The sequence below is a fragment of the Ursus arctos genome, unplaced genomic scaffold (genome assembly GCF_023065955.2).
Source record: "Ursus arctos isolate Adak ecotype North America unplaced genomic scaffold, UrsArc2.0 scaffold_25, whole genome shotgun sequence".
Lineage (NCBI taxonomy): Eukaryota > Metazoa > Chordata > Mammalia > Carnivora > Ursidae > Ursus > Ursus arctos.
In genome coordinates this window covers 26,203,615-26,216,356 of record NW_026622930.1, presented here as the reverse complement: position 1 = coordinate 26,216,356, position 12,742 = coordinate 26,203,615, and the positions used below count along the sequence as shown (strand labels likewise).

The 12,742-nt window shown below is 38.9% G+C and overlaps 1 protein-coding gene and 1 pseudogene across 2 annotated transcripts in view; one reads left to right on the top strand and one right to left on the bottom strand.

Moving 5' to 3' along the window:
• Positions 1-12,742, top strand: part of YLPM1 (YLP motif containing 1) — an 80,923-nt gene that overhangs the window by 32,856 nt on the left and 35,325 nt on the right. For both annotated transcript variants that reach the window (XM_026519500.4, XM_048219956.2), the window contains exons 6-11: positions 1,219-1,339; positions 8,006-8,426; positions 8,539-8,631; positions 8,857-9,052; positions 9,553-9,671; positions 11,272-11,426. In XM_026519500.4, coding sequence (XP_026375285.1) covers positions 1,219-1,339; positions 8,006-8,426; positions 8,539-8,631; positions 8,857-9,052; positions 9,553-9,671; positions 11,272-11,426 — 1,105 coding nt within the window. The remainder of the gene's footprint in view (positions 1-1,218; positions 1,340-8,005; positions 8,427-8,538; positions 8,632-8,856; positions 9,053-9,552; positions 9,672-11,271; positions 11,427-12,742) is intronic.
• Positions 5,498-7,320, bottom strand: LOC123002149 (homeobox protein NANOG-like; annotated as a pseudogene).

Here is a 12,742-nt window from a genome sequence, read left to right as displayed (position 1 = left end):
TTGTTTATGGAGAACACCAGGCTGATTGGTGTTGCCACGCTGCCCAGGTTTCTTATCCTTTTCTTTTTAAAATTTCCTTTTCATCCATTATTGCTTTATATGGAAATGCTGAATAAAAGGTGCTTCTTCTTCACTGTCCGTTTTTATAAAGCTCTTTCTAGGCAACATTAAACATAATTAAAATATATGAAATGATGGGTAAGAATTGTCATAGTTGAATACCAGTAAGCTATGTTGTATTGGTATAAAGTCATAATATGATTTCTATGAGGCAGAAAATAAACTTTTTATGTATTTGACCCTCATTTTGTGTCTATTTGAGTCACTACACCCAATGGGGGGAAAATTGTAAAAGGTCTGAAGAGGTTATAGTAGATGTTACACCTGTTTAAGGTGGGCATTGTAAGGAAAAGTTTAAAAAAATAGAGGGGAGGGGGGATTTGACCAGAGATTTGAAGAAAAGCATGAAGAGTTATAGAATTACTCTTTAGGAATATGAAATGTCATTTTTAAAGGTATAGAATGACATTTGTTCTCACTGTATACAGCAGGGCCATAAACTAAAATATGCACAAGAACCAGACAGGTAACTAAAGTGAGTGAAAGTGGGCCAGTATAACTCTACTTACTGAGCGTGGTGAGGATTGTGCCAAACTGATTGATCTAAAGTGGACAGCCACTACTCCAGTCAGTTCATTGTTGACATGTGGGAACGTAGGCCCATTGTTACCCAATCCCTTTAAAATATGAATTTATATGTGAAATATTTTGCTTTGTAAATAATGGCAGCTAAGTCAGATTTTAAAAACTGATGTGAAAGCCAAATTAAAAAAAAAAAAACTTTCTAGGCCATATTCGGCCACCATTTTGCAACCTCTGGTCTAGAGCCTTGAACAAAAAACATAGCGAGAGAACTTTTTGTTCAGTGAAAGAAGAACATGACAAATAGATGATTTTTTAGAATAGGCTAACGAGGCAGATTGAAGACTCTGCCCCTGAAGACCCTTAATAATGTGTAGTCATGTATAGGTTGCAGATGACTGGTCAGTTAGCTGTATGAAGGCAAGAGAGTGTTACCCTGCCCGTGCTCCGTGGCCCTGTAGAGGGTTTTAGAGCAAGGCTTTTAGGTCTCTTTTTTGTTCTCTGATACCAATTGTAGTCACTTAGGAATGGAGTAAACATGCCTTAATGTACCATGGCAATTTTATTTGTTCACAGGGAACAGAAAGAACAGCTTCAGAAGATGAAAGACTTTGGGTCGGAGCCACAGATGCCTGACCATCTGCCGCCCCCGGACGCCAGGTTGCAGAACGCATCTTCAAGGCCTGGAATGTACCCGGTATGGGAAAATGTGTGCTCAGGAAATGAAATGATTCCTACTTTGTATGTTTGGATGTTGTTTGCTTTTTTTTTTTTTCTATTGTAGTAAGAGTAAATTTCCTCTATAAAAAATGTAAATTTGGGGAAAGTAAAAAGCTAATGGTAACTGACCTTTGAAAATCTTTTAAATGTGGTCAGAAGTGTGACAGATGCATTTTCCCCCTAGGTTTTGATAAGTACACCAAGCACACCTGAGCCACATGGCTTCATGTTCACAAAACATTAGAATTTTCCTCATCATCTCTTGTTCAAATAGTCCTATTTTCATCTGGGCAGTGCAGGGGCTCCCCATGAACCTTGTTCCTGTAAGCCTCCTTGTCTCCCCACCTCCTCGGGCTACTGGTTCCTCAGCCACAGAAGTGATCAAACATATGCCCCAGTTCAGGCAGTAAAGTTCTGTTAAAGACTTGTTTGATCAAGTTCTCCCTTTGTTTTGCATTTATTTTTGTTGTTATTTGTTGTTTTACCTTTAAGCCAGTGATGGGCTTTAAAAATGTTGTCATGCAAATAACTTTATAACAACACAGTAAGAGAAAAAAGACTCAAACCATTTCATGAAGTTAACTCTTCATTTTTCAATGTTCCTTTTCATCCTGGTCTAACACATAACACTCATACATAATTGTTAACACCAACGGCCACCATGATGTCACCTCTCCATGTCTCATCTCCCCACTCGTGTGTGCATCCATCTGCACCTGGGTGTCTCCTGTCACTCAGCATATTCAAAGTGGAGCTCATTATCATTCTCCATTAAACTTGTTCTTTCTCCTCACCATCACCTAGTCACCCAAGCTGCAGACCTGAAACTCAGCCTTAACTCTTTCCTTTGTCCTGCCCTTCCATATCCAGTCATTCTGTTGATTGATTTTACTACCTTTTTAATATTATTCAAATACACTGTCCTGCGCTTCCCCACAACCTCAGTTCTAGCCTTCATCAGCTCTTGCCTAGATTATTTCAGAAATGTCCTCGTTCATCTCCCCATCTCACTTCCCTCTGACCCATTCTCCATTCTGCTGCTAGAGTGATTATTTTACTGTATTTCAAATTTTTGAGGTATAGTTTACGTGTCATAACTCATTTTAAGCCTATATAGGTTTGAGTTTTTTTTTTTTTTTTAAAGATTTTATTTATTTATTTGACAGAGAGACAGCCAGCGAGAGAGGGAACACAAGCAGGGGGAGTGGGAGAGGAAGAAGCAGGCTCATAGCGGAGGAGCCTGATGTGGGGCTTGATCCCATAACGCCGGGATCACGCCCTGAGCCGAAGGCAGACGCTTAACCGCTGCGCCACCCAGGCACCCCCTATGGGTTTGAGTTTTGACAAAGATGAAGAAGAACAAAATTTCCATCACCCCAAAAAGTTCTCTAGTGCCATTCTGTACCCCTACGCTTCACTGATGGGACTTCTGGCCAAAATGGACATGCAAAAACATAAATCTCACTATGTTGCATGTGCCCTGGCTTTAGAATGCTGCCCTATTCCCCCATGGCTTTCAGGATAAAATCTAGAGCTCTTCGCATGACCTTTTATGTTCTTCCTGAATTGGCCGGACCTCCGCTTACCATTACCATCACTCTCCTACACTCTACTTTCCTTCCACATGGAGCTTCTTACAACTCTGAGGTGTGCCAGGCTCTTACCTCTCCATCCCTTTACACATGCATGTTGTTCTCTAAAGCCAGAATTTCTTTTCTTTCTCTTCTTACCCCCTTCTCCAACTAGTTCATTCTTGATCATTTTTTAGAACTCAGCTCTGTATCTTCTCTTCCACTTGTGTAAGATGGTTGCCTTCACATGTACCCCTGTAACACCTTGTACAAGCCTCTGTCATAGCCATTATCCTTTCGTATTTTGTCTGTTACCTTGTCTGTCTTTTCTTCTGGACAGCTCATGGGGCACCTGGGTGGCTCAGTCGGTTGAGTGTCTGCCTTTGGTTCAGGTTGTGATCTCAGGGTCCTGGGATCGAGCCCCACATCGGGCTCCCTGCTCAGTGGGGAGTCTGCTTCTCCCTCTGTCCCTCCCCCTGCTTGTGCATGCGTGCTCTCTCACTCTCTCTCTCTCAAATAAATAAATAATTAAAATCTTTAAAAAAAAAAATCTTAAATTCCCAAAGTGGGATACTTCCGTTATAGAATAAGGACATTTTTAATGATTCCTGGAATACAGCCAATGGCTCTCGAAAATAGTTGTAGAACATGCATACTAGAGCCTTGCAAGTGTCAGCTACTTAATATTTTTGGTAGATTTAATAGTTTTAATAAAATGTTTTAATATGCATTTTTGATAATTAGTGAACATGAGTTTTTTTCCATATTAATTGTATTTCTTCTTGTAAAAATTTTATTTTGTTCTTTACCCATTTATCTCTTTGACTCTTGAGGTTTTTCTTACCAATTTATATTATTATTAATGTAGGTAGTAATCCTTTCTCATATAAATACTGTAAGGATGTTTTGTTTAATGTATCTATTGCTTTCACTGTGTAGTGTGAAAAAAAGACTTCTTGTATTTATAGACATAGTCCCAAGAGTTCTTAAGATATTTGAAACAGGCCTGGATAGCTCCAGACACAATAGTTTTTGTCTTATGTTGGCATTTTCTTGAAGTTTAAAATGCCATAATCGAATGTGTACCCTTAGATAGTAACCCTTTGTCTTTAACTGTAGCTTATAGTGATCTCTAGTTAAACAGCGTTCCTTATGTGTTGGCCAAATCCATTTTGTTACTCAAAAAGTTTGTTTTTAAAGTACAGCCCATACGTGAGTAGATATGTAAGTAATATATATTGTTGGCTGGTCTATATAAGGGCTAAAATAGTTGTCAGTGAAGAACAAACAAACCAGAAACAACGAACTAAGAGAAAAGTATAGTGAGCATTTGAATCAAACTTACAAAGATTAAAATAAAATTTGACAGTTGTTCCATGATTCATTGTTTGCATGTATCATGGAGCACTGCATCAAAAGCTAATGATGTACTGTATGGTGACTAACATATCATAATAATAAAAAAATTTTTTCACAGTTGGGTTTCAATATTGAATAGATAGGACCTATCTGTCAAGAGGTTCTATCTCTTTAATACACATTTCTGTTGACATTTGGTGATTGCTTTGGGAAAACAAATGTAAACGTTGCATGCTACAGTGGCACTTCCTCTTGGAGAGGTTACTAAATGTCCTATTCAGTTTCTTTGTTTTGTTGTTTCCTGGTGTTGATGTATGTTGGTACCAATCTTGCCACAAACTACTGTTGTCAACCAGACAACTGAATAGAAATGAGAAGGCTAGCTAGAGTTTCTCTCACTGTAAATTCACTCTTCTTGTAGAGATAGGTCACCAGAGTGAGAAAGATATAGTAGAGATTCTTAACCAAGTGGTCAACATCAGAATTATTTGTGGAGGTTTTGTTTTTAACTAATGCTAGGATCTCCCCCCTACAAAAATTCAGTAGGTGTGGGGTGGACCTGGGACATTTATATATAAGTGGCTACTCCCTAACTTTTTAGGAAGGAGAAAAAAGAGAGGGCGGTATATTGCGGGGGAGGGGATGATAGTGTTGAGGACAAGTTTTTTTAAGTGGGAATTTTATTCGTACTTAAACCTATAAACCAACCAACTGGTACTATTATCATAATACATTAAAATACAAAACATCCTTCTACAAATACTAGAATAATGAACAAATTAGGAGTTATAGTAAAACAACACAAGGGGCAGAGGAAATTCATGAAGCACGTTATAACTTAACCCTTCACCATAACAATTGAGATTATTAACAAGTAAAGCCTCACAATGTCAGAAAATACAAATAATCCTTCATCACACCCCTTTGTATTTTTACTTTCTATTCTTGAGGTAAGAATCTAGAGCCTAAAGACATCAAATTAGTGTTGTATCTAGTTATCTATAGCCAGAAACATGCTGTGTTGTTCCTAGCAGCCAATGCTACTGAAACCTCTTTGATGAGACTCTATTCGTACCCCCTCAATTGACATGATAAGCATAGTGAGAAACAGAATATCAAGGCAGAGATACAGGACCCTAGAAGACAAATCCTGGAAGAGGTAATACAGCCACTCCCCAAACTGAGATCGAATAATAATATACTTGTCACACATCTTCAGGCTGTATGTTCACAGAGTCATTTGGGAATAAATCCATTACTTACTGGGTGCTAAGATACTTAGCAGTTTGCTGTATTACACTATGGCTTTCCCCAGCAGTTTCTAAGGTAGACTCCACATTGGTGACCGATGTTGGCTGGAACTGGATCTGGGGCTACAGGGATTCCTCTCCACAGTTGTGGAGCTCATTGTGCCAGGTCTGGTTGTTCCAGGCTTGGGGACACGAAATCTGACTGTTGCAGGAATGGTTGCTCCATATTGAAAGGTTCCAGGAGTGTTCATCAGTTATCCCTGGTGATTAGAAGAGAAGCCTGGGTGTTCTGTTGTTGCTGAGCTGTTCTGAGTCACACTGTTGCTATTTGGCCAGTTCTCTTTCTGCCACCTCTTACATTTCATTCTCTGGTTCTGGAACCAGGTCTTAACCTGCTTATAGCTAACGTTCAGAATGTTGGGAATTTCTTGGATCTGCTGGAGACTGAGGTATTTCTGTCTCTGAAATCTGTCACTGGGTACATATAGTTGGGTCTGAGAGAACAGGGTTCTGTTCTTCTGTTTCTTGCCCAGGGCCATGTCTTCCTTCTTCACTGTTCTTTCCTCTATAGAAGCGGGTAGTAGTTTTACTCTGGGAGTGGTGGAAGAATCAGGCTGTCCTGAATAAGCAGATCCATGGAGGGAGGAAGAGGAGAGACGGTCTCCATGTGGGGTGTCTCAGCAGATGACATTTGCAAGGATGCATAATTTTCTTCAGGCCCATAAATATCAGGCATTGGAGAAGAGTCCCTAGAATTGGGTGCTTCAGGGCAAGGTGGACATTGGGGCTGAGCTGGGTCTGCACTCCTGTTGCTGAGTTGAAGGTAGAGGGAAGAAAAAACAAAGAGTGAGATTGGTTTGTTTAAGATTTTATTTGTTTATTATTTGAGAGAGAAAGAGAGAGAGAGAGAGCAGGCAGAGGGACAAAGGGAGAGGGAGAGAATCTCAGTCTCTACCTAGCGTGGAGCTTGACGTGGGGCTTGATGCCACAACCCTGAGATCATGATCTGAGCCAAAATCAAGAGGGGACGCCCAACTAACTGAGCCATCTAGGTGCCCAAAGAGCAAGATTGTAAGAAAAGCCCTAGGCTTATGTATCTAGGTGGGAGAGCTTAGAGAATTATTATCTCCAGATGTAAGAATATCAGATGGGATGAAGTGGGTCACCACCACAATAGCAAGAGCCAACCAGCCCAATCTAGCAAAAGGTTGAAGACAATTTTTTTTCCTTTTTCTAAATAACCAAATTGAGGTATAATTTACATTGCATAGAATTTGCCCATTTTAAGTGTGTGATTCAGTGATTTTTAATAAATTTTACCAAGTTGTGCAGTTGTCACCATAACCCAGTTGTAGAACATATTTATTATCCCAGTAAGATCCCTTTTGCCAATTTGCAGTTTGTCCTCATTCCTACCCCAGGTTCCAGGCAACAATTAATCTACTTTTTGACTCTGTAGATTTGCCTTTCTGGGCATGTCATTTAAATGGAATTCATACAAAATGTGGTCTTTCATGTTGTAACATGAATCAGCACTTCATTTCTTTTTATTACCAAGTAATATTCTATTGTGTGGAGATACCATGTTTTGTTATCCATTCACCAATTGATAGACATTTGGGTTATTGAATAATGCTGCTGTGAATACTTGTGCAAGTCCTTGGGTAGATATGTTTTTCTTGGATAGACACCTAGGAATGGAATTGCAGAGTGTATGGTAAATTTATGTTTAACCTTTTGAGCAACTGTTAAGCCATTTACCAAAGTGGCTGTACCATTTTACATTCCTATTAGCAATCTAAGAGGGTTCTTGTTTCTCTATATTCTTTTTTTTTTTTAAGATTTTATTTATTTGACAGAGAGAGACACAGCGAGAGAGGGAAACCAAGAAGAGGGAGTGGGAGAGGGAGAAGCAGGCTTCCCACTGAGCAGGGAGCCTGATGCAGGGCTTGATCCCAGGACGCTGGGATCATGACCTGAGCTGAAGGCAGATGCTTAACGACTGAGCCACCCAGGCGCCCCTGTTTCTCTATATTCTTGCCATCATTTGTTAATGTTTTATTAACTGTAGCCATTCTACTGGGTATGAGATGGTATCTCATTATGGTTTTAATTTGTATTTCCCTAATGACTAATGATGATAAACATCTTTTCAAGTACTTATTCTGGTATCTTCTTTGGAGAAATGTTCAAATTTTTTGCCCGTATCTTTTTTTCTATTGTTTGTCTTATCATTAAGTTCTAAAAATTTTTCATATTCTAAATACAGGCCCTTTATCAGATACATGGATTTGCATATTTCTCTCTGATGTTGTATTTTAAAACACAAAAAGTTTTTTTTTGAGTGACTCCAGTTTATCAACTTTTTCTTTTATGGACGGAGAATAGGATTTTAATTTCTACTGATGTGTGTGAATACATGATGGTATGCTTATCCACTAAAGCATTTACTCTGTTCTCCAGCCTCCAGGGTCCTATAGACCACCCCCTCCTATGGGTAAACCACCAGGTTCAATTGTAAGGCCTTCTGCTCCACCAGCAAGATCATCTGTTCCTGTGACCAGGCCGCCTATCCCAATACCACCGCCGCCGCCGCCACCACCTCCACCTCCACCTCCTCCTCCCGTAATAAAGCCACAAACGTCAGCTGTGGAACAGGAACGCTGGGACGAAGATTCTTTCTATGGTCTCTGGGATACAAATGATGAACAAGGACTGAATTCAGAATTTAAACCAGAAACTGGAACAATTCCATCTGCTCCAGTGTTACCACCCCCACATGTTCACCCTTCCATTCCCCCTCCTGGCCCAATGCCTATGGGTATGCCACCAATGTCCAAACCACCGCCAGTGCAGCAGACTGTTGATTATGGCCATGGCCGAGGTGAGTGACGGTGACAGGTTTGTATTTGGGATTCTCAAGAAATTGTTAGCTGCCGCTTTGTCGTCTGTAAGCTTCAGTCTTACAATGTTTTTTCCCTGATTTGGTTCACTAGATATGTCCACTAATAAAGTTGAACAGATACCCTATGGAGAAAGAATAACTTTGCGCCCAGATCCACTACCTGAAAGATCAACTTTTGAGACAGGTGAGAGTCCCAGAGAGATCAGTATTTTTTAACCTTTTAGGACCTAATTATCATGTGATTTTCCTTTTGATAAGATTATCTGGGCCTCCCTTTAATATAGTTAAAAGATTCATAAGTTGAATAGAGAACCATAACTATACTAGTTCTAAAGTTAGATGTGCACCTTTCTGCTTTTATTTCAGCCAAGGGGATGTGACTCTTCCCTTGTACTATTTGTTTTCATAGAGCACACAGGCCAACGTGACCGATACGATAGAGACAGAGACCGCGAGCCTTATTTTGATCGTCAGAGTAATGTCATGGCAGATCATCGAGATTTCAAAAGGGATCGGGAGACACACAGAGACCGAGACCGGGATCGGGGTGTGATTGACTATGACCGGGATCGATTTGATAGAGAACGCCGACCTCGAGATGATAGGTATGTTGTAAAAAATATCTTTTGGCCAGGTGTACAAACTACCATAGGCTTAAGTTCAGGAAAAGTCGTCGTATCTAGAGGAAATTCAGTAAACGATGAATTCTCCTTATACATGTGTATGTATAATTTGAAGAGGGAAGAACAGTTCCAGACCAATCTTCAGAAAACTAGATGCTCGAGCTTTGTGAGCTTTAATTCCAGAGAATTAAATGGGAGGTGGACATAGCCAGTAAGGAAAAGAAATAGTATTGTCAATAAAGGTGCAGTCATTACTTAAGTAGTAGGCAAACAGTGTATTTTTGCAATTCATGAGCTCTTTAGATGTGTGTATGCAAGGCAGATCTAAATGGAAAAGCAGAAAAAATAAATAAAAATATTGATTATATGTAGCAACTAACTACACATGGAGAAAATTGGGCAGATAGTAATATTGCATTGTAAGACAGAGACCTCCAATTTTTTTTTTTATTTTCTAAAGCACTTCCTGTTACATCTTCTAGGACTCAGTCATATCGAGATAAAAAAGACCATTCCTCATCCAGAAGAGGGGGATTTGATAGGCCATCCTATGACCGGAAATCTGACCGACCAGCCTACGAAGGACCATCCATGTTTGGAGGTATAGCAGTGCCTTATTAACTATGAGGATGTTGAGAATGCAAACCACTGGAGATGTTTGCCACTGTAGCTATGGACTTAAACGTTCAGAATAAAATGTACTCACAGATTTTTCAGAGACGGCAGCATTATTATCAAAAATAGCAGTGTAGGGGCGCCCAGGTGACTCAGTTGCTTAAGCATCCAACTCTTGATTTCAGCTCAGGTCTTGATCTCGGGGTTGTGAGTTCAAGCCCGGAGTTGGGCTCCATGCTGGGTGTACCGCCTACTTAAAAAAAATTTTTTTAATTTAAAAATTAAAAAAAAACAGCAATGTAATTAATGAAAGAAAACATAAATTGGTCTTTTGTATTATTAAAGAAATTTGGAGGGGCGCCTGGGTGGCTCAGTCGTTAAGCGTCTGCCTTTGGCTCAGGGCGTGATCCCAGCATTACGGGATTGAGCCCCGCATCGGGCTCCTCCGCTGGGAGCCTCTTCTTCCTCTCCCACTCCCCCTGCTTGTGTTCTCTCTCTCGCTGGCTGTCTCTCTGTCTGTCAAATAAATAAATAAAATCCTTAAAAAAAAAAGAAAAAGAAAAGGAAATTTGGAAAACAGAAACAAAATCAGTTAATATCCTACCACCTACCATAGCACAACTATTATAATTTTGTATATTTCTTCTCATTCTCTTTTCATGTACATATCAATGAAGTTGTAATCAAAGTGTAAAAATAATTTTTTATAATAATTTTTTATTATATTATGTTAGTCACCATACAGTACATCCCTAGTTTTTGATGTAAAGTTCCATGATTCATTACTTGTGTATAACACCCAGTGCACCATGCAATACGTGCCCTCCTTACTACCCATCACCAGCCTATCCCATTCCCCCACCTCCCTCCCCTCTGAAGCCCTCAGTTTGTTTCCCAGAGTCCATAGTCTCTCATGGTTCATTCCCCCTTCTCTTTACCCCCCTTTCTTCTTCCCTTTCTTCTCCTACTGATCTTTCTACTTCTTATGTTCCAGAAATGAAAGTGTAAATATAATTTATCATACTTATTCCCAGTGATATTGTACCATATACATTTTTCTATATGTAAACCTATTTTAGTAATGGCCCTATCATATTCCATTGAGTGGATAAAATATAAAACCTTTATTGTTGGACATATAGGTTGCTTTTAGTTTTTCACCAGTATACACTTAAACTAGAAATACATACCTGTTTGTAAAAACAAGCTTTCCAAGCTGGTAACTCTTGTTCATAAAACTGTAAAGCTGAAGTTATAGACAGACTATAAAAATCACACTTGGGACTATCCAGCAAAGTGTGTATTATTATTCTTCCATGTCCTGTTGCTTAACTTTTTCCTAAATTTGATACAAACAAAGATGATTTCAGTATTCTTCAGAACATTCTGTTTGCCTGAAATCATACCTAAATCTTTTTATTTTCTTGATTTTAATAGATTTATATTACTTTAAACTTTCTCTCATTAAGGTTAAAAGTGGCCCCTAAATCATCATGAATTATATTGCCTTAGCATGAGTGAAGACAGTTAAAATTTAAAATAATTACCATATAAATAGTAATTTTGTTCAACTGCTTGCATCCTAGGAGAACGAAGAACTTACCCAGAGGAGCGAATGCCCCTGCCAGCTCCTTCACTAAGCCACCAGCCACCTCCAGCTCCACGGGTTGAGAAGAAACCCGAATCTAAGAATGTGGATGACATTTTGAAACCACCTGGCCGAGAGAGCAGACCTGAGAGAGTGAGTCCTATGTAGTTGACTAGCTTTCTTGCAAATCAGAGGCTGATAGGAGATCTTTTTAATATCCTGAGCAGAATTTCTCTACTTTTCTGTGACTTTTCTGTAATATCAGATTCAAAGTGTCTTACCATCTCCAAATCATCATATTTAAGAAATTAAGAAATTAGAATTCAAGAAATTAGGGATTACTTGCTTGGCAAAAAAAAGATGTTGAAGACTTTAGAAAACAGTTCATAAGAGGTCCATTAATTGCTCTGTTATTTTGAATTAGGGGAAAGTGGATTTGGTTTTATGCCATGTGCAACAAAAAGAGGGAGAATTAGGAGACTTGATTTGCTTGGGTTTATTTTCCTAGTGACCTCCAAACGTGTATGTTCTTTTTTTTTTTTTTTTAAAGTTTTTATTTTCATTCCAGTTAGTTAACACAGTGTTACATTAGTTTCAGGTGTACAATATAGTGATTCAGCACTTCCCTACAATACCCAGTGCTCATCAGAACAAGTACACTCCTTAATCCCCATCACCTGTTTAACCCATCAGTTTGTTCTCTATACTTAAGAGTCTATATATTGATTTGTTTCTCTCTCTCTCTCTTTTTTTACCTTTGCTCATGTTTCTTAAATTCTACGTATGAGTGAAATCATATGGTATTTGTCTTTCACTGACTTATTTCACTTAACATTGTGCTCTTTCCATTTATGTCTTTGCAAATGGCAAGATTTCTTTTTTTTATGGCTAGATAATATTCTATTATATATATGTACCACATCTTCTTTGTCCACTCATCTATTGATGGATATTTGGGCTGCTTCTATATCTTGGCTATTATAAATAATGCTGCTATAAACACAGGGGTGCATGTATCCCTTTTTATTAGTATTTTTGTATTTTTTGGGTAAACATCCAGTAGTGCGAGTGCTAGATCACAGGGTATTTGTAATTTTAACTTTTGAGGATCCTCTATAGTGTTTTCCACGGTGGCTGCACCAGTTTGCATCCCCACCAACAGTGCACACGGGTTCCTTTTCCTCCACATCCTCACCAACGCCTGTTTTTTCTTGTGTTGTTGATTTTAGCCAGTCTGACAGGTGTCAAATGTATACATTCTTAAGTTTATATTGCAAAATAGTTAGATTCTGTTTCAGTAAACTGATACTAGAAATTTCCATCAGGTATTTTGACTACATCTGACTACACAAATCACTGTTGTAAAGTTTATTTCATCTATTTTTAGTACAGTTATTCCAGCTTTCCTGTGGTTGCTCGTTTGCATGATTTATCTTTTTCATCCTTTTATTTTCAGTCTGTTTTTGAAT